This window comes from Garra rufa, chromosome 5 (genome assembly GCF_049309525.1).
Source record: "Garra rufa chromosome 5, GarRuf1.0, whole genome shotgun sequence".
Classification (NCBI taxonomy): domain Eukaryota; kingdom Metazoa; phylum Chordata; class Actinopteri; order Cypriniformes; family Cyprinidae; genus Garra; species Garra rufa.
The window spans coordinates 52,903,907-52,924,755 of NC_133365.1; the positions used below are offsets into that span (position 1 = coordinate 52,903,907).

Sequence of the window (20,849 nt, forward strand, 5' to 3'; positions counted from 1 at the left end):
AAATGCATAAATAAATAAATAAATAAAATCGCAATTAATATACATTTTAATTATTGTAATGTTATACACACACACACACACAACACACACACACACACACACACACACACACACACACACACACACACACACACACACACACACACACACACACACACACACACACACACACACACACACACACACACACACATATATATAATATTATTTTTAACAATTTTAATTCTATCTGAAATAAAGTGCATAAAATGTTAAATAAATAAATGCATAAATAAATAAATAAAATCGCAATTAATATATATATATATATATATATATATATATATATATATATATATATATATATATAAACACAAAAACATTGTACATTTCAAGGGAGTGTAGTGAGCTTGATAATCTGTAGATGGCGCTCAGCGGATGAAAGTCTGCTCGCAGCCGCTCAGCAGGAAACAAGAAGAAGAAGACCGGACCATGTACAAGGTGAGAATTAAAAACTTCAGTCGAGTCGCTCTGTTCGTGTTCTTGACTGTGATCTTGTCTTGTTAACACACTAATAACGCTTACAGTCCCTCGCTATTCAGTATTACATACACATGTACAAGAATTTCAGTTCGGTTGATTTTATTATGAAGGTTATTATATATTCATGAGTTTTAAAGAAGCATTTGAGGGCAGGAAATACAAGGGCACCGCAGAAGAGATAAGACACAAACTATTTACTTGTTTAAATAAACCTAATAGAGGTATAGTATTTACTATTTTATGCTGCTCTGATTATATAGACTGGGTTTATTCTATAAAAATACAAATAAATCGGGGCGATTTGTAATGTTAGATCATTAGACCGTTACTAAGTCAAAGTCTCTTTTGGCTTTTATTGGCTTTGCCACAGTCTATGCTAAAAGTTTAAAATGAAATTAAAGTTTATAAAACGACTGCTACCAATCATATTTTATACTAGGTCATTTTATATTTTATTGTTATTCAAAGTATAATCGCTTATAACTGTGACATGCGGCCCATTTTCATATTTTCCCACTAGATGGAGATAAAACACTGTTAAATCCTTAAGAGAAACTGAAAACAATGTTTTGTTTTAATGCTGATTTAACACTGTAAATAAATCATAGTAAAAAAAAAGAAACATTAGATCAATATTTAAAAATTTGGTTCATTTTCTGCAAAAATATGAACCAGAATATCTTATAATTTTATGCAAAATAAATAATTTCTGGTGGCAACACTTGCACAGTAATAGAAAAATATAAATATTATATAAATATATTAGAATTAGAATACTGAAAATGTTACAGCAGAGAATAAACAATTTTATTACACTTTGTGCTCTTTTAGTATTATTTATATACTCATTATTATTATTATTATTATAAAACAACTTTTATTTAGCTTTATTTTTCAGTTTTTATAATTTTAGTATTTTAAACTTTTCAGTTAGTTTAGCCAATGCAACCTTTCTCATTTATTTTTTACTTTCAAGTTTTTCCATGTAGTATTAACAATCCCAATCAAAAGTTCTTAAACAGTAAGTCTGTTCTGCTCACCAAGCCTACATTTATTTAATCTAAAGTACAGTGAAAACAGTACAATTTTGAAATATTTTTACTATATAAAATAACCGATTTCTATATTTTAAAATATAATTTAACATTATACACTGTATCTTTTAAAAAAAGACATTATAGAAATAAACACTTTTATTTAGCAAATTTTATTGATTAAAAGTGATAATAACAGCATTTATAATGTTACAAAGGATTTCTATTTTAGATAAATGCTGGTCTTCTGAAATTTCAATTCATCAAAAAAAGCTGAAAAAAATTGACTCTGTTTTTAACATAATAATAATAATAAATGTTTTTGAGCAGCAAATCAGAATATTAAAATGAATTCAGAAGGATCCTGTGACTGGAGTTTTGATGTTTAATTCAGCTTTGAAACCACAGGAATAAATTACTTTTTAAAATATATTCAAATAGAAAACAGTTATTTTAAATAGCAAAAATATTTCAGATTTGTACTGTTTTTGCTGTAATTTGGATCAAATAACTGCAGGCTTGATAAGCATAACAAAAGAAAAAAACTGTAGTGTATATTAATCTTAAATTAATTTCAGTGATTAAAATCAATGTAATTTTTTTTCTAAGGCATGTTTATAAAAGTTACTTATATGTCCTGATTGAACTATGGCCTAATCCTGTTTTAGTCTAAGCCCTGTCTGTGAAACCAGCCCTTAAACTCCCTGTTTCACAAACAAAGGCTTAAAACTAGTCCTACACTAAAATGTAAGTCTGAGCTGTTTAAACTGATACACTTTAAGATCAGTCAGTGCAAGTTTCTTTTAGTGCTTTTGTTTTGTCTCAAGATGCACACCAGTAATGTTTTTTTGAAGGTATGTTTATAAAAAAATACTTAAATGTCCAAATTGTGAATTATGGCCTAATTTTGGCTTAGTCTAAGCCCCGTCTGTGAAACAGCCCTTAAACTCCCGGTTTAAACCTAGTCCTAGACTAAAATGTAAGTCTGAGCTGATTAAGCTGAAAGAAACTTGCGTTGACTAATCTTAAAATATATCAGCGTCTTTGTTTTGTCTCAAGATTCACACCAGTAATGTTTTTTTAAGGCAACTTTAGAAAAATTACTTAAATGTCCTAACTGAACTATGGCCTAATACTGGTTTAGACTAAGCCCTGTCTATGAAACCAACCCTTAAACTCCCAGTTTCACAGACCAGGCTTAAGCCTATTCCCAGAATAAAATGCAAAGTCTGAGCTGTTTCAACTGAAAGAAACTTGTTATTAGTGCCTTTGTTTTGTCTCAAGATGCACACCAGTAATGTTTTTTTGAAGGTATGTTTATAAATTACTTAAATGTCCTAATTAAACCAATGGCCTAATCCTGTTTTAGTTTAAGCCCTGTCTGTAAAACCAGCCCTCAAACTCCCAGTGTCACAGACCAGGCTTAAGCCTAATCCTAGACTAAAATGTAAATCTGAGCTGTTTAAACTAATACGTTTTAAGATCAGTCAGAGTCAGTTTCTTTCAGTGCCTTTGTTTTGTCTCAAGGCTCACACCAGTAATGTTTTTTTAAGGCATGATTAGAAAAATTACTTAAATTTCCTAATTGAACTGTGACCTAATTTTGGCTTCATCTTAGCCCCGTCTGTAAAACCAGCCCTTAAGCTCCCGGTTTAAGCATAGTCTTAGACTAAAATGTCAGTCTGAGCTGTTTAAACTGATACGTTTTAAAATCACTCAGTGCAAGTTTCTTTCACTGCCTTTGTTTTGTCTTGTGATGCTCACTGGTAATGTTTTTTCAAAAGTATGTTTATAAACATCACCCTAATTGAACCGTGACCTAATCCTGGTTTAGTCTAAGCCCTGTCTGTGAAACTGGGCCAAAAAGTACAAGTTGCGATGTTATCATTTTCTCAAACGCATCATGTGTTTGCAAAGGATATCAATCAATATTAGCCAAGTGAAAAGCAAAGGAAAGCAGAAAGAGGATCAGAACATTTATGTAACCCGTTTATGTCTTCAACCTTTGAACTTAACATTGGCCGCATTTAAAATGATTCGACCTCAGGTTTCGTCTGATACCGCCTCAATGTTACTCATTTAATCTCTCTGCAAAGAGAAACCGAGGCACCTTGAATGTCCTCAAAACAGCAGTGCGTAGGCAGTTTGAGTAACTGATTATTCTTGCTTAAACCAGAAACATTCAGCATGTGTTGACAGTGAGTACAAACCAGACCGTCGTCTTCAAATAGACGCAGCCGTAGGGAAGTTTTGCGATGTTTGTGCTTGACTGAACATGGGGGTTTGTAGGTCAGGAAATTCCATCTGACCGGTTCATTCATGTTTTCTCTTTCCATGGCGACGACGCTGCGGCTGCTCTGATAGGTTGGAGGGGTTGCAGGAGTCTCAGGCGCTCTGGGATTGATTTCCTCCTCTGTGCTGGCGGCTGCCGCCTCCGCTGATGATGACAAACCCAACACAAGTCTGAGTGTAGATGAGGTAATCTCACGCCAGAGACACACCTTAAAGGAGAAGTTCACTTCCAAAACTAAAAATGACAGATTATGCACTCACCCTCTTGTCATCCAAGATGTTCATGTCTTTCTTTCTTCAGTCGTGAAGAAAATATGTTTTTTGAGGGAAACGTTTGAGGATTTCTCTCCATATAGTGGACTTCTATGGTGCCTGCGAGTTTGAACTTTCAAAATGCAGTTTAAATGCAGCTTCAAAGGGCTCTAAATGATCCCTGGCCTCTAAAAAAAAATTACAATTTCTATACTTTTTAACCTCTAATGCTTGTCTTGTCTAGCTCTTTGTCTATTTCGAGTTCAATACAGTTGGGATATGTCAAAAAACTCCCATCTCATTTTCTCCTCCAACTTTAATAGTTGTCCTACATTGCTGTTTACCTTTTTTTGTAAAGGGCGTTTAATCTTCTTTGCATGTTCACTTTGTAAGCACTGGGTCGGTACTTCTGCAGCGATGGAGGATGATTTTGAAGTTGGAGGAGAAAATGAGATGGGAGTTTTTCTACATAACTGTCTTGAACCGGCAAAGTACACGCAGAGCTAGACAAGACGAGCATTTAAGGGTTAAAAAGTATATAAATTGTAATTTTTTTTTTTTTAGAAAATAACCGATCATTTCGCTAGATAAGACCCTTCTTTCTCTGCTGGGATCGTTTAGAGCCCTTTGAAGCTGCTTTTAAACTGCATTTTGGAAGTTCAAACTCACAGGCACCATAGAAGTCCACTATTTGTAGAGAAATCCTGAAATGTTTTTCTCAAAAAAATAATTTCTTTACGACTGAAGAAAGAAAGACATGAACATCTTGGATGACAAGGGGGTGAGTAAATTATCTCTTAATTTTCAATCTGGGAGTGAATTTATCCTCTAACCCTAACATCAACTGATTTTTTTTTTTTTTTGATAATAGAAAATCAGGATTTTTTTGGGCTTGTCATAATTATCTAAAATCTAATGTAATGATAGTGAGAATCACAATTGAGAATAATTATTATTTTAATTGATATTAATTGATGGAGATTTAACACTTTAGCGTTAAAAAACATATATATCTGAAACATATTATCTGGGAAATGAGATTCAATTGTAACCTTTTAATGTTATAAAAAATATGCTTGCTCAAAAGTAGAAAAATATGCTCAAATACCAAATATACGTGCTGATTAAAATACTGAAAATGTATTGTTTTTATATACTATTATAGCGTTTATATTTTGAAATGGCCTTTTTTAATATTTTCAGCTTTAGAATTTTTTTTTTTAAGAAATTGTATGCGTTTATTTATTTATTTTTTATAATAAATTAAGTTTAGCTGCATTTTTTTTTTTTTTTCAGTTTTAAGCCAGAAAACCATTTGATCTGATTCAGATTTTTTTATATGAATTTATATTTTATATGAACACTCATACTGGATTATAATATTATTAGAATAGATTAAAAAATAAATTATTTTTTTTTTTTTTATTGACTAAATTTCTGTCAAGCCAAACAGATTTGTATTACAAATGAGAATTTAACATTAAACTTAAAAGCTTAATTAAAAATGGCAAGAAATAAAATTAAACGTAATTATGCATTACAGTCAACCGAGAAAAGATGCTTATTTGTTATGAAAATAATGTAAAAATGCAACAAATCATAATAGTCATCAAGAGGGTGTTTATTTCTTTTCATGCAAAATAGAAGTTCATATTTTATCTTTGAACTTTGGGGTGAAATGTGTTCAGCTGAGCCCAAATTGTCTGTCATTTTCATCTGTTTACAAGCAAGAGTTTAACGTAATATTAAGGAAAAGTTGTTCATATTAACATTGATTCTATAACACCGTTGGTTTCGCAGTTGTCTCTCTACTCAACACCACAGCAGAAGTTTCACTATGTGGAGCCAGAGAGAGGACAGGTGGAGGAGAGCGTGGCTGCACTGAGAAAACAGGCTGAGCCGTATACCACCTGGTGCCAGGTAAAGATTTAATGTAATTTAATCATGCACCGCCTTGTGTCAAACACAGAGCCGGTTTGTGCACTGATTCACTTTTAACAAGGTTGACTGGTGCAGGCTGGTCACTCACACAGTTTTTGCCCTAGTTCTTAAAAGGTAACAGACACATTTTGTTAAATTGGTAACTAAACTGGCCAAAAATGTTGTTTTTAGTATAAAAATACATTGAACTAAACTCATTTATTGTGAGCATGAGCATGCAGTAGATGCAGCTTGTTGGCTTATTTGCTCTGCATGGCTTTTCTTTTTTTCTCCATCTTATTTTAAGAATATAATCTCATTTATTATTTACACTCTACAATCATCTACAACTCACTTCAGTTCACTGGAACAAATTAAATCATTTAGAACAGCTGGAAACTAGGATCTCTCACAAAACCATATTGTATCACAAAAAAAAAAATCAACGTTTTTACACTTTTTTACATAGAGAAATTTTTTTTTATTTAATTTTAAGTTTTAAAAATTATTATTTTTATACAATAACTAGATTATTAATTCTTTATGTTTTGAGGATGAAATGTGATGCAGACATATGTGAGATTAACTCATCTAAAATAACACTGGATTTAAATATTTGTTGAATAAAAAAATAAACAAAACTGAAAAAAGGGAGAAAATATAATAATTGACTGATAATTCTGTTCAGCCTAATGCGGTTATATTTCCAAACACTCCAAATGTCATATTTTTTAAATTTCTTATTTCTAAATATCACTGGTGTAAAGAATCTAGAGTATTTGTCTTTTTTATTTTTGTATTATTAATATAGTAATTAATATTATTTAATTCGTTTTATAGGCTTTTTAAGTTTATTTTAATATTTTTATGTAGCTTTAATTTATTCTTATTCCAGATTTACATTAGTAATTTTAGTTCTTTAATCTTTTTTTTATTTCAGCAACATTTCTAATTATATTTTTTCAGGTTTAATAGGATTTTAAGGTCTGAAATAAGAGCCACTGATATATATATATTTTTTTTTTTAAATCTAGAGACTTTTGTAATCTTATTTTAAAATTAAGTATTATTATAGTATTTATTAATATTTGTAATTATTTAAAATAAAATGTTGTTGTTGTTTTTTTCATTGAAATTTTAGTTTGATTTAATCATTTGTTTTGTTTTTTTGTACAATTACAATATTATTTCTTCTTTTGCTTTTGGATGAAAATTGATGCAGACATGTTTTGTGAAACTAACCCATCTAAAATAACACTTGATTATACCATTAGTTTAAAAAAAAAAAAAAGAATTTAATCTAATTGATAAATAATACTCTCCAGCCTACTACTTGCATATTTCCAAACACTCTTTATTTTTTGTTATTTTGGTGACTGAATTAGAGCTGCATTCTATAAAATCTGATTTAAAAAATATTTGCATATTAAAACTTTTAGTTTATCATTCTCTTATTTTTGCATTTTATTTTTAAAAGCCCTTCAACACACTGTTAAACACACAGCTGGTTGCATTGTTTTACAGACAAACAGACCTTAAAAAAGGAAAAAGGAATGCCAGCGTCTGTACAGCATCTGTGGCATGCTGCTGATTACCGTAGAAAGAATAATAAATCATGTCTCAGTTTGTAAAAACAAGCAGAAATCATGTGTACAATAACAAACTTAGCAATGAATCCAGTAACTTTCCCATGGTGCATACAGTACAAAGGTACAGGAAGTTTTTCATATTTTAAGTGGATTACTGTAAACAGGATTTTTGTTCATTTTTACAAATTGAAAATTATTTTGTGCATGTCACAGATGTTGTCAGTAGGTTACCAAGCTGAACAAAAGAGCTTTATAAAGCCATGCAATATACATTACACCAGGGCTCTATGCTTACTTTTCCTAAAAAACATTTAAGAGCACGGTCAAAATTTCAGGAGCACATTCTTAACAATAATTGAAAAATCTGATCATTTCGATTATGAGGTGAAATTTGACTCCTTAAAGTCCTTAAATGGAATTTTGTTTTTACCTTTTTTTACCTTTTCATATAAATCAAATTCATAAATTCATGTTGAGATTAATGTTTTAAATGTAACATTTTGAATACAGAAATATTAAAGATTTAAATAACTGAAAAGATATGCCAGCAGGTGGCAGCAAGACACTGATTTAAATGACTGAATCATATCATTCTTTTGATTCGTTCGAACAGCTGGTTCATTCAGGAATAAAGCAAGTGAGTCTCTGTTTGAATGGGTAATTTAATCTTTTCACTAGATTTGTTTAAAGGTGCCATAGAATGCATTTATACAATATTTTAAATTGTTCTCTGATATCTGCATAGAAGGTATATATGTGACCCTGGACCAAAAAACCAGTCTTAAGTCGCTGGGGTATATTTGTAGCAATAGCCAAAAATACATTGTATGGGTCAAAATTATTGATTTTTATTTTATGCCAAAAATCATTAGGAAATTAAGTGAAGATCATGTTCCATGAAGATTTCTTGTAAAATTCCTACTATAAATATATCCAAATGTAATTTTTGATTAGTAATATGCATTGTTAAGAACTTAATTTGGACAACTTTAAAGGTGATTTTCTCAGTATTTAGATTTTTTTTGCACCCTCAGATTCCAGATTTTCAAATAGATGTATCTCAGCCAAATATTGTCCTATCCTAACAAACCATACATCAATCAAAAGCTTATTTATTGCGCTTTCATATGTTGTATACATCTCAGTTTTGTCAAATTTAACCTTATGACTGATTTTGTGGTCCAGGGTTACATATTGCATAGGAAAGGGCAAAAAATCTCCAGAAACGGTTTTACAGATCCATTTACAACCCTGGGATTTGTCCCTAGAATGAAATGCTCTGTTATTGCCTTATTTGGAAGATTCATGAATATTAATGAGCTCTGCTCTGATTGGCTGTTTCACAGAGCTGCTCATCTCAAAGCTCGCACATGGAGGAAATCAAATATTTAATTACGGAGCTCTAGCCGCTTTTAATATGCGGTTTGTTGAAACTTTCGTTTTGAATCGCCGACATTTTACTCACTATTGTGATGCATGTACTCTGTGTAAAGTTATAATGCAGCTGGAGTGCTTCCATACCACACAAGTTCTAGTGCTTGTGAGCGATGCCATGTACTGAACGGTTATTATTCAACTATGCCGAGGTAAATACAGTTTTCCATTCTATGGCACTTTTAAAAACGCACGTTCATTCATAAACGAAAATCCGCTGTGTTTGAATGGAGATGTGCAGCGGCTCAGTTGTGACTCGTTTCAGACTACTTTTGATGACGAAACAGAGCAAAATCAGGCAATACTGTTGTAGTCAGATAATGCAAGTCACTTAATAATACCTTCTTGTTCATTTAACTTCTGTATTAAAGCTATATCTCATTTACAAACTCCCTTAACAATGATTAAAAGCTGTCAGTCATAGTTCGCAATCTCACAAAGCTCCATTATAATTAATGAAGCTCTCTGTTTACACTCTCTCTAAACTTTGTTTATGAAAGTATTGGTGAGATATGTCCTTGATACATTACTCAACGTTGCAAAAACACAGAAACCCTGTAGAGCCCGTTACACTACTTTCTAAATGTTTAGAGAGAAACATTAATGAAATGTTTATGGAATGCAGCTCTTTCTGATAATCTGTGACTCTTTTCATTGTGATTTCTAATGGTTTGCCCTTCATTGATGATGTTGTGATGATTTGGTTTCCTCTTCATCTGAATGTGCCGTCTGGTCCTGGTTGCTGGTGGTCTGATCCGGTCCAGCAAACGGCCAGCTCGGCCCAACAGACAGCGCAGGTACCTATGAGCACATGCACACATCATCTTTACACACGCTGCTCTCTGTCAAAATGTTCGGAGCAACATACTGCATACAAAACAAGTGTCAAGAACAAAGCATAAAAACACTGACTGAAATGTTTGTTGTGGTCTAATGCATACTTTTTCTCATACTATATTTAAAATAGTTGGCAATATTCAGTGTGCACTGTGCATTATGCTAGTATTCGGTTCCGAACATACAGTAGTCATTGTGTTTGCTTGTGTTTAGAACAGATTTCTGCTCTGTGTGGCTCAAATGCTTTACAATTGTGCTTAAAAGCGAAGTCATTATTACACATTTGCATTATCAAACTGAATTGGATTAAACTGAAATAGGATTTTTTAAAAGGCCTTAAATAAGAACCTTTGATGTTTCTTTTCTTATATTTTAGTATTTTTATATATATTATAGTATTTAATACTTACTTTTTCAGTTTTATATGAATGCATTTTCAGTTTTCATTTGAAAAATGTAATTAGTTTTTATTAGTGATTTTTAGTTTTTTATATTTCAATTTATTTTGAATTCATTCTGATTCCAATTTTAGTGATCTAATATTTATTTCATTAATACTTATACAAATATAATTTAAGGTCTGAAATGAGAACCACTTATGTTTTTGACATCATAATAACATGGAGTTTTTAATTTTTGTATAACATTTTTAGTATATTTTATATATTTCGTAATTTAATTATATCATAGTATAATTAGTACATTTCAAATATTTTTACGAATATGATTTAAGGTACGAAATAAGAACCACTGACGTTTTTGTCATAACTTGAAGTTTTTTTTCTTATTTTAATATTTTGTATATACTGCTATAGTATTTATTGCTTTAATGTGACATTTATTTTGTTTTATATTTATGTATTTTCAGTTTTCATTTGAATTTGTTTAAAAAAAATATATACAATTAGTATTTATTAGTAATTTTATTAGTTTTTTTATATTTCTATTTAGTTAGATTTTTTTCCAATTCCAAATACAGTTATTTTTTACATTTCTTTTTGTTTTTCACTTTTAGGTTGATTTAATATTTATGTTTCAAATATTTTTACGAATAGGATTTTTAAGATCTGAAATAAGAACCACTGGTGTTTTTGACATCATAAAAACATTAGTTTTTTTTTGTTTTTTATACATAGTATTTAATATTGATTTGTAATGAATTTTCATTAGTTGTAATTTTTAAATTGAAAATACATAAAAATATTACGTTTTTATTTAAATTTGTGTTTTAAAAATTTTGTTAATTTATGATTTTTAAATATTTTTATAGATAGGATTTTTAAAGTATGATATTTTTAGAGTATGAAATAAGAACCACTGATGTTTTTAAAAATACATTAAAATACTATAATATGCTATTATAGTATTGAATACTTTATGTTATTTATTTTTATATTTATGTATTTTCAGTTTTTATTTATTCTGTTTTTATATTCTTATTTAATTTGAATGCACTCTGATTCAAATTTGAGCAATTTCAGCAACATTTCTATTGTTTTTTTTTTCACTTTTAGGTTGATTTAATATTTATTTTTCTAAAAACAATTTTTAGTAGTTTCAGTTTGTATAGTGTTAGTTAACAATAAAAACTCAGATGTTTCACTCTATTTGTTGATGGAAAATGCTACATCATAATGTTCTCGTGAGAGGTCCTGCTTTTAACTCACAGCATGAATCGGTCCAGAATGACCTCTGATTGTACAGTGTATCTGAACAAAGAGAGCATCCAACAACAACAACAACGCAAAGTGGAAAAATGATCTCATGCAACATGAAGCACTGCACACACAACACTTCACAGCAGCTGATAAAGTGTTTGACACAGAGCCAGTCTCTCTGTCCTACAGTGCTGTATTTGTCATAACCCACAGAAGGAGGCAGAACACACTGACCCACATCTAAAAGCAGAACAGCCTTGAAAAGTCTGTTCCAAGAAGTGAAATTAAACTGAATTTCATGAAATGTCTCAACAGTGCCTCATACAGTGGTGTGAATTTGGGGCAGGACTTTGTCTTTGTCTGATGAATTGCATAGGAGGAGTGTTTTAAAGGACCTGTTTGAAAACACTCATTTTGCAATCCCATTTGGTGACGCTAAAGCCACAGAAATCACACCTTTAACCTTTAAACATGGTAAAGCGAGAGAAATGCAGGTGCTACATTCATGTTATCAGCTTAGAATATAGTTAGACAATATTTAAGAAATGTGCACAATTTAATTGTATTTTAGTATTATTTAGGTACTATTATAGTATATACTATATTTTAGATTGTTGTGTTTTGGTTTTGATTATTTAAATCTTTCATATTAGTTATTTAAAAAATTAACTAATAGCTATCACCTTACTTACCCAGTTGATTGATTACTTTGATAATTGCAAAAAAAATTGTATTCTAAAATGCAAACGAGGCATTATTTAATGAAATATGCACTAATTTGACATATTAGAGTCGAATGTTTTACAGAGGGAATTTTGGGTATCTCATATTTGTTACTCTATAATTCAGAAAATACTTAGAACAGATAGAAAACCACTATATTTTCAAAATTTTCGGGGGGAATAAAATGTTGTATATAATCAAGAAAATTATATATGAACAAATCCCTCTGTAAAAACCTTCAGGATATAGACAGGAATATAAATGTAACGTCTGGTGTGCATAAGTGCTACTAAAGTGGAGATTTATGGCTCAGTGTAGGAGAAAAAACTCATTTTGAGAAAACAGCCTTTAAAAATATGGATTGTAATTGAAATCTATTGACACAAATAGATAAAGTGCTAGAAAAGAAACACTTAATGGTGTCTACTGGATGTTTTCTTTCCACTAGTCTGAAGGAAGAAAAAAAAGAAAAAAAGCCCAAAAGCTCAAATTTGACAGGTGCATGAATAAAAGTTTTTTTTTCCCCTTAAATTTATTAAATAATTTGAATTTATTCTATTTGTATATTATATTCCATAATTTATCTTTCAATTTATTTCAGTCAGTTGTTTTCCGTGTAATATTTATATATTTTATAATATATTAATATATTCTAGAATATTTTATATATTCTGTATTTTAGCTTTATTTGAATGAACAAAAACAATTACTATTTTAGTAAACAATAAGACCTGGCACACACATGTGAAAATCTTTCTGTGGAGTTTTGCAGGTGGAGATTCACATTTTACCCCCATTTTGTATACTATAATAATTTTACATAATAATTTGTATTTACTAGTTTCCCTTAGTTTGCTCAAGTGCTTCACTTTTTGCATATTCATCAGATTCTGCTCTATATCAGATATTGCATTCTATCTCAGGTCACATAGCTATCTGATTATCTGATTGCCTCAATATAGACCATTATATCTCAGTCTGTGATGCATTATGGGTTTATTGGTGCTGATAATGATTTGCCAAGGAGGTGCATTTATCAAATATCAAAATATAACCCAGAAGTACACTAATAAACCTTTGAACGGTGTAGAAGTTTACAAGGGGTCAAAGAAATACTTCAAATAAAAACTTGATTTTCTGACCTCATGTCAATCTGGACCTGAATAGTCATATGTTCTGGTCATTTCCATGCAATAAAAACATTCATTTTACTTCCTCAAAGAAATGCAGCTTGCTGCTTTGCTTACAAGAAAGTGTCTTGCCATTTAGCATTTCATTTTAACAGTGATTCATCTGAAGTTAAATTAGTGTTACTTTTTAGATTCTGAAAGTAACATTGTAACAATTAACATTTATTCTTTTATATTGCATCTTAGGGTATCTATGGGACGGTGAAACCCAAGGTTGACAGCACTGTACAGTTCGGACAGAGTAAGCACACATGCAAACACGCTTTCTTACTGGACTTGTTTAATAAAATGACTTGTATCTATCTTTTGCACTGTAATCTAGACAGTTATACCTACTTGAAGAACCCTCCACCTGAGTTTTACCCCAGAGCCGGAGTCATCGGAGTTGCTGGGATCCTGGGCCTTTTCTTTGGAAGAGGTAGTGAAAGTTTTATTGATATCCTAGTAAAAAGTAATAGATTTGAGATAAATTTTTTTTATAAATGCATTTTATTTATTTTATCACTCAAGACTTTATTTGGAGTACTTCTTGTGCATTTAATGTCACTATTAATGAGGACTGCATGATCTTTAAATAATATTGGTCTTTAAATGCAAAATATTTCAAGTGTATCTAAAGTATACTTGCAATAGTTCCACTTTAGCACAATCAAATACACTTAAGTATATCTTTAGTTGGACTTTAGCACTACTTCTGTGCAATTAAAGTGCATTAAGTGCAAAATTAGTTGTTCCAATTTAGCAGACTTTAAATTTACCACTTTAGTGTACTAAAAGTACAATTGCAGGGTATTTTTATTTAATACATAATATGTACATGTTTTTGTAGTATACTTAGCATGAAATAGTTAGTATATTTATTTTTCACTATGGTCCTTTGGAGAATAACGATTTCTACCCAAGAATTTTTGTCTTGTTTTCTAGTAGAAATATCTATAATATCTATAAACAGCCTCATTGGCTGATATTTTTTTTGGTTCAAGGCAAAAATTTATTTGATTTTGATTGATTGATTTTCACATCTTGAGTCATTTTCCTTCTAAAGTAAATATGTCCTAAATTAAGAATTTTTCAGTAACAACTTGAATATTATTTATTTGCTGTCTTGCACAAACACTAATACAAATTTGGGGTCAGTAAGATTTTATTAAGGCGAGACACTGCAGGTGAATAGAGTAAAAAACATTAACTAATGGTTATCACTTTACTTACCCAGGTGATTGATTACTTTGATAATTGCAAGCATTTTTTATATTACAAGTTTTCTCAAATGTTAGGTTTAAATATGCAAATGAGGCATTATTTAATGAAATATGCACTAATTTGCATACATTTCTGGTACAAAAATCTAAACACTGGATGAAGTCGGTTTCAAAATTCTTGTTTAATTTTTTTGACATAAATTTGGGGTATCTAATTTTGTCACATGTATATTTTTTACCATTTTTGGGGGGAATAAAATGTATAAAATCAAGAAAATTATATATGAACAAATCCCTTTGGAAAAACCTTCAGGATATAGACAGGAATAAAAATGTAAAGTTTGGTGTGTGTAAATACTACTGCAGTGGAGATTTAAGGCCCAGTGTAGGAGAAAAAACTCATTTGACAAAAATTTGACAAACGGCTTTTAAAAATATGCATTGTAATTGAAATCTATTGACACAAATAATGATGTTTTCTTTCCACTAGTCTGAAAAAAACACTTTATGAAAAACCAAAAAGCCCAAAATCTCAAACTTGATAGGTGCATGACAAAACAGCGTTTTTACTTGCAGTGTCTCCCCTTAATTTTTCTAAAATAAGTATTTTCTGCTCAACAGAGCTGCATTTATTTGATACAGTAAAATTGTGAAAAAAATATTACCATTTTAAATAGCTGTTTTCTATGTGAATATATTTTAAAATGTAATTTATTCCTGTGATGCAAAGCTGAATTTTCAACATCATTACTCCAGTCTTCAGTGTCACATGATCCTCCAGAAATCATTAGAATATGCTGATTTGCTGCCCTAGAAACATTTCCGATCATCAATGTTAAAAAACATTTGTGTTGCTTCATATTGTTATAAAAACTGCATTTTTATTCAGAATTCTTAGAAATGTTTTCACTGTACCTTATGATTGATTTAATGTGTCCTATAAAAAAAAAAAATACAAAATAAAAAAAACATTTTAGTGTTGTTTTGTCATTTCAAGGCTCCAGACTGAAGAAACTGATCTACCCGACTAGTCTAATGGCTATAGCTGCGTCCATGTATTATCCTCAAGAGGCCGTGACCGTCGCAAAGGTAGGTGTGTCTGTGTGTGTCGTGTGTTTATTGGCTGTAGGATTGTGAGATGTTATCGCTAGAACCCTGTTGAGACGGGCCTCCAAACGAGGAAAAGGCGAGGTTACGACCTGTAAATTTTCCAGCAGTTAAAAACAGCAGATGAAACACATTCCTAACAACTCCCAAGGACACCGAGCAAAGCTGCACCAACACTGCATCTATTATCAGCCGTTTGTCTGTTTTGATTGTAACAAATATAGACCTTGCAGTGGAAAACGGTCTGAATCTCTCACTATCTCTCTGTCACACGCGTCCTGCTGAAGCGCTGTCAGCACACATCACCACACAAGCGCGCGATTTCAGATCAAAATCTGTCTAAAGGGTCATTTCACCACTGCATGTCCTCATCCTGTCAGATATGCTGATGGAAATGTCCTGAGAGGCCAGCGGTGGCACTGATTAAAAAGCAAAACAGCCCAAAATTAGGCTGTTTTCACACTTGGTTTGAACCCAAGTTCAAATTCAAGGTGTCAAGGTTTGGCTACTGGTAGATGCTGGTATGTTCACCATCGGGGCCTAAATTGCACTGCAAAAATGAACCAAACATGTCTGCATCAAAAGTGTAAATTATCATATGAAGTGTTTTTCAGAGATTCAAGTCATTCAGAAACGCAATATGTGACCCTAGACCACAAAACCAGTCATAAGGGTAAAATTTTTTAAAATTGAGATTTATACATCATCTGAAAGCTGAATAAATGAATGCTCTACATTGATGTATGGTTTGTTAGGATAGGACAATATTTGGCTGAGATACAAATCTGGAAATCTGGAATCTGGAAAATACTGAGAAAAAAAAAATCACCTTTTGTTCAAACGAAGTTCTTAGCAATGCAAAACAAGTTTTGATATAATATTACATGTTGGGAAAGTTATAAATCACGATCTTTACTCAAAATCTGAATGATTTTTGGCATAAAAAAATAATAATTTTGACCCATACAATGTATTTTTGGCTGTTGCTACAAATAGACCTATACTACTTATGACTGGTTTTGTGGACAAATCTCATGCAGCAGTGAAATTGCTAACAGTAAAATCACTTTCTGCATCTTTACATTGATTTAATGTGATTCTATTGATGTAGGGTTTGGTAGGATAGGATAATATCTGGCCGAGACACAACTATTTAAAAATCTAGAATCTGAGGGTGCAAAAAAAAAATCTAAATATTGAGAAAATTGCCTTTAAAGTTGTCCAAAGGAAGTTCTTAGTAATGCATATTACTAATCAAAAGTTATGTTTTGATATATTTACGGTAGGAAATTTACAAAGTATCTTCATGAAACATTATCTTTACTTAATGTTCTAATGATTTTTGGCTTAAAAGAAAAATCTATTTTGACCCATACAGTTTATTTTTGGCAATTGCTACAAATATACCGTACTTAAGACTTTGGTCCAGGGTATTTATTTATTGTTCAATTATAAATGCATTTTACACATATATATATACACACATACACATACATATATATACACACACACAATAAAAATATCATGTATTTTCAATGTGAAGGTAAGCTGTTTTCTAGTAATGTGTTAGACTTCCAGTTCATAAGCTGTCGTAAACAGTAGGACTGTTTTAATTCCAAACAATTGTGTTCATAATTAAGATAATACATTTAAATAATATGGTAAGACACACAAGTAATAATATCAAGCAGCAAAACTAGTTGTATTGTACAGTTAAAAACAACTGGAAGCGGATGAGACCGGAAGCCAGACCCATTATATTTACAAATGGCCGCCTTTGCTCTTATGGGAAAAATAAGGTTGATAGAGGGTTAGCTCTTATGTCATGGTTTGGTCAGTTACCCAAATGCCCAGCCATACTGGCTATACTTGGATGTAAACAACAACATTGATTGCATGGTTAATGTACTGCTGAATATGTTGTTTATACTGTCTAAACCATGGGAAAAATATGTGCAAGCTGCCAAATCAAATAGAGAAGGTCTTTGTAAGCAGGAAAGAGCACAATATTTCGACAAACTAAATAGCTGGTAAAGATACATACAAGCAGTGTTAATTAAGATATTAGTCTAATATTTCACCTGCCTGATTGGAAATAAGAACAAACACATGTTGTCAAGATTTTTGCACTGGAAATCCTGCTTCAGTTTAGCCAACAACAAGCGACTTTTGTTCCGCATACAGTCTTTTTGAACTCTTCTCCTTGATTTGTTATAACTTTTGGCAGTCTGTAGTACTGTAAATGTTGTTCCCAGTCTGACCAATTAGTACAGCCCAAAACATTACAAAACACTTTTTTTAAGACGAGCAGTTGTGTTGCTCACTGATAATAAAAGAGCGTTCAGGAGCCAAAATACACAACTACAAAACAATCAATCTCTGTAGATGTGTGTGAGTGTCTCATTACATTGAAGTGACCCTTTCTAATGTTCCCACGACAGAACACAGGAGACACTGTATACGACTGGGCGCTTCAGGCTTATGTTGCCGTAGAGAAACTCATCAAAGACAAACCTGCCTCAAAGAAAGTGAGTTTGGCTCTTGTCCAGCAAACTTTACATTCATGCATATGCCAAAGCAACTCTACTGTTAAACAAGCATTAAACTCACAACCTCTACTGTTTGACCTACAGATAGCATTTGAACACTGCAAATATTGTTTGGAAAGAGCCTGAGCACTTTTTGTTTTGTGTTTGAACAGGAGCAAGCGGAAAAAAGGTCCAGCGGGGAGACCAAAGCTTAGGTACAAAATATCAAACATCATGAGCAGCACAGGAACACAACACTGGTGCCAACAACACAATGCATAAGCAACATTAACATAATCATAAACCTAAAACCTTTTGAAACTGTTAAATTGCAGTAAAATTGCCAGTTTACCTTTTCCTGTGAGTGCTTTAGCAGATGAACCACAGCTGTAGAGAATCACATTAATTAGGAACATCATCCAATAACAATTGTTTAAAATGCTACTTAGTTTAATATTTTGCCATCTAATGCAATGACATTCAGACATTTTTTAATCATGCAAGTGCTGCTGAAAAGCAATACACTTTTAAGCAGAAATAAAATAAAATATTTTACGAGCAGTGCATCATAAACACAATACCTTTTTTTGTCTTGTTTTGGTTTTTGCTTGAATTATTTTGTTTTACAGTAGATCTTTATTTATTTATTATTTATTTATTTGCTTTATTTAGATTGTTAAAAAAAATTAAAATATATTCTAAATTACATATGTATTAAATATATTTATAAATAATTGAAAACAAATTTTATTTAAATTGCCACTTGGTTCTATATTTTGCCATCTAATGCAATGACATTAAGACATTTTAAGACATCATGCATTAAACGCAGTACCTTTTTTGTCTTATTTTTGTTTATGCTTTAATTATTTTAAGTCTTTATATGCAATAGATTGTTAATAAAATATATTTAAGCAATAAGGTACGAGAGGCCGTGCTGTATCGTGAATAAATCACGGCTGAAGGGCGTTGTTAGGCACTTGAGTACGGCCTCAAGTACCTTATTGCTTTTATAAAACGGTTACCACACAATAAAAATATTAAAATCCAAAATAAATATTAATTTATATATATTAAGTTGTACGTTTTCATAAAGTAAAATCATTAACTGCCTTCCGCTGTAAAAAGTAGTCCCTAACTGCTGCAGCTGTGTTTACGTTGCTAAGGGTGGTTACTAAGGGGGTTCAATGATACACAAAACCGTTGAGTGAAGCGGTCATAGCAGTGCCGTATCATGAATACGACACAGCTGCTGACCAATCAGAATTGAGGAATGGAACTAACCGTTTTATAATTAAAATTATATATTAAATATTTTTATAATTAAAAAAAAAAAAAAAATATATATATATATATATATATAAAATATATATAGTTCCAATGCAACAACATTAAGATATTTGATTTGAGATCATGCATTAAGTGCTGCTGAAAATCAATACACTTTCAATCTGAAATTTAGTAACATAACATAGTTTGCAATGCATAAACACAATACCCTTTTTGTCAAATTTTTGTTTTTGCTCTGAATATTTTGTGCTACAGTAAATCTTTTATTTGCATTAGATTGTAAAAAAATCTTAAAATATATTCTAAATTATATATGAAATATATATTTTATATATATATATATATATATATAATGTAAAATCAGTTTTATTTAAAATGCCAGTTGGTTTGATATTTTACCATCTAATGCAATGACATTCAGACACTTTTAAGCAGAAATAATAACAAAATATTTTACTGGCAATGCAAAGTGCATAACAAAAACAATACCTTTTTATCTTATTTTTGTTTTGCTTTATTTAGTTTTACTGTAAATCTTCAGAATTTGAAATCTATTTGATTTAAAATGCCACTTGGTTTAATATTTTGCAGTCTAATGCAACAACAGTGTGTAAGTGTAAGTGTGTATTTTCTCAGAAGACTTCTTTTTCTCAGAAGTCCTCATGAGTGTGGTTTTCTGTTCTGTTTGTTTACAGGTACATCATCGTCTCTCAGGTTGTTTCCCTGACGGTTGCAATGCGGGATCTCCATCCTTCACCCACTTTCACAACCTGCTTTTGCACTAGCCACTTCCTCTTTCATTTGTCAATCATCAGACAGGAGTCTGTGGTCTGAATCGAAGGTTCTGTACTTGAAAACAAACTACTGGGATTGTATTAAAAAAAATACATAGGTGTACCAAAATAAATCTGATGGCTGTTTGATTTCTAACTAAAGGTACTGCATATATATGCATGTCATTATATACGTGTGTACCATATAGTGAACAAGGTCAGAAGGGAACATTTCTCCTAATTTGGGTTTAGTTTGTCAGCTCGGTTTGTCAGTCTGAACTTCCTCTTCCTGTGCAAACACACACAAAAAAAACTGCAACTGCAGCAGTTAAACAACCTCTGAACTAGTTTAGTCTAGATTCAGACGCCTGCTTGTTTCCAAACAGTAGCACACGATTAAACACTTCCTGAAGGACAACGTCATTGTCTCACTTGTTAAAAGAAAGTACAATTTTGCCGACTAAAGAGAAGTCTGATAATATTCATTATAAATTCAAT

General features: G+C 31.2%; 1 protein-coding gene across 2 annotated transcripts; it reads left to right on the forward strand.

Moving 5' to 3' along the window:
- Window positions 1–433: 433 nt before the first annotated feature.
- Window positions 434–20,485, forward strand: apooa (apolipoprotein O, a). 2 transcript variants are annotated; one of them, XM_073840820.1, is made up of 10 exons: window positions 434–480; window positions 3,921–4,034; window positions 5,901–6,020; window positions 9,808–9,840; window positions 13,638–13,692; window positions 13,774–13,869; window positions 15,651–15,742; window positions 18,202–18,288; window positions 18,462–18,503; window positions 20,274–20,485. In XM_073840820.1, the coding sequence occupies exons 1-9, from the start codon at window positions 472–474 to the stop codon at window positions 18,501–18,503; spliced, it is 648 nt and encodes a 215-aa protein (XP_073696921.1). In that variant the 5' UTR covers window positions 434–471; the 3' UTR covers window positions 20,274–20,485. The 2 variants fall into 2 exon arrangements, with proteins under 2 accessions (XP_073696921.1, XP_073696922.1); XM_073840821.1 differs by lacking the exon at window positions 9,808–9,840.
- Window positions 20,486–20,849: the final 364 nt, after the last annotated feature.

Excerpts from the sequence above, each read along its gene's own strand:
- apooa (XM_073840820.1), top strand. Across the intron at positions 4,035-5,900 it reads CAAGTCTGAGTGTAGATGAG|TTGTCTCTCTACTCAACACC; the intron begins GTAATCTCACGC and ends TTGGTTTCGCAG. Across the intron at positions 6,021-9,807 it reads CGTATACCACCTGGTGCCAG|CAAACGGCCAGCTCGGCCCA; the intron begins GTAAAGATTTAA and ends GATCCGGTCCAG.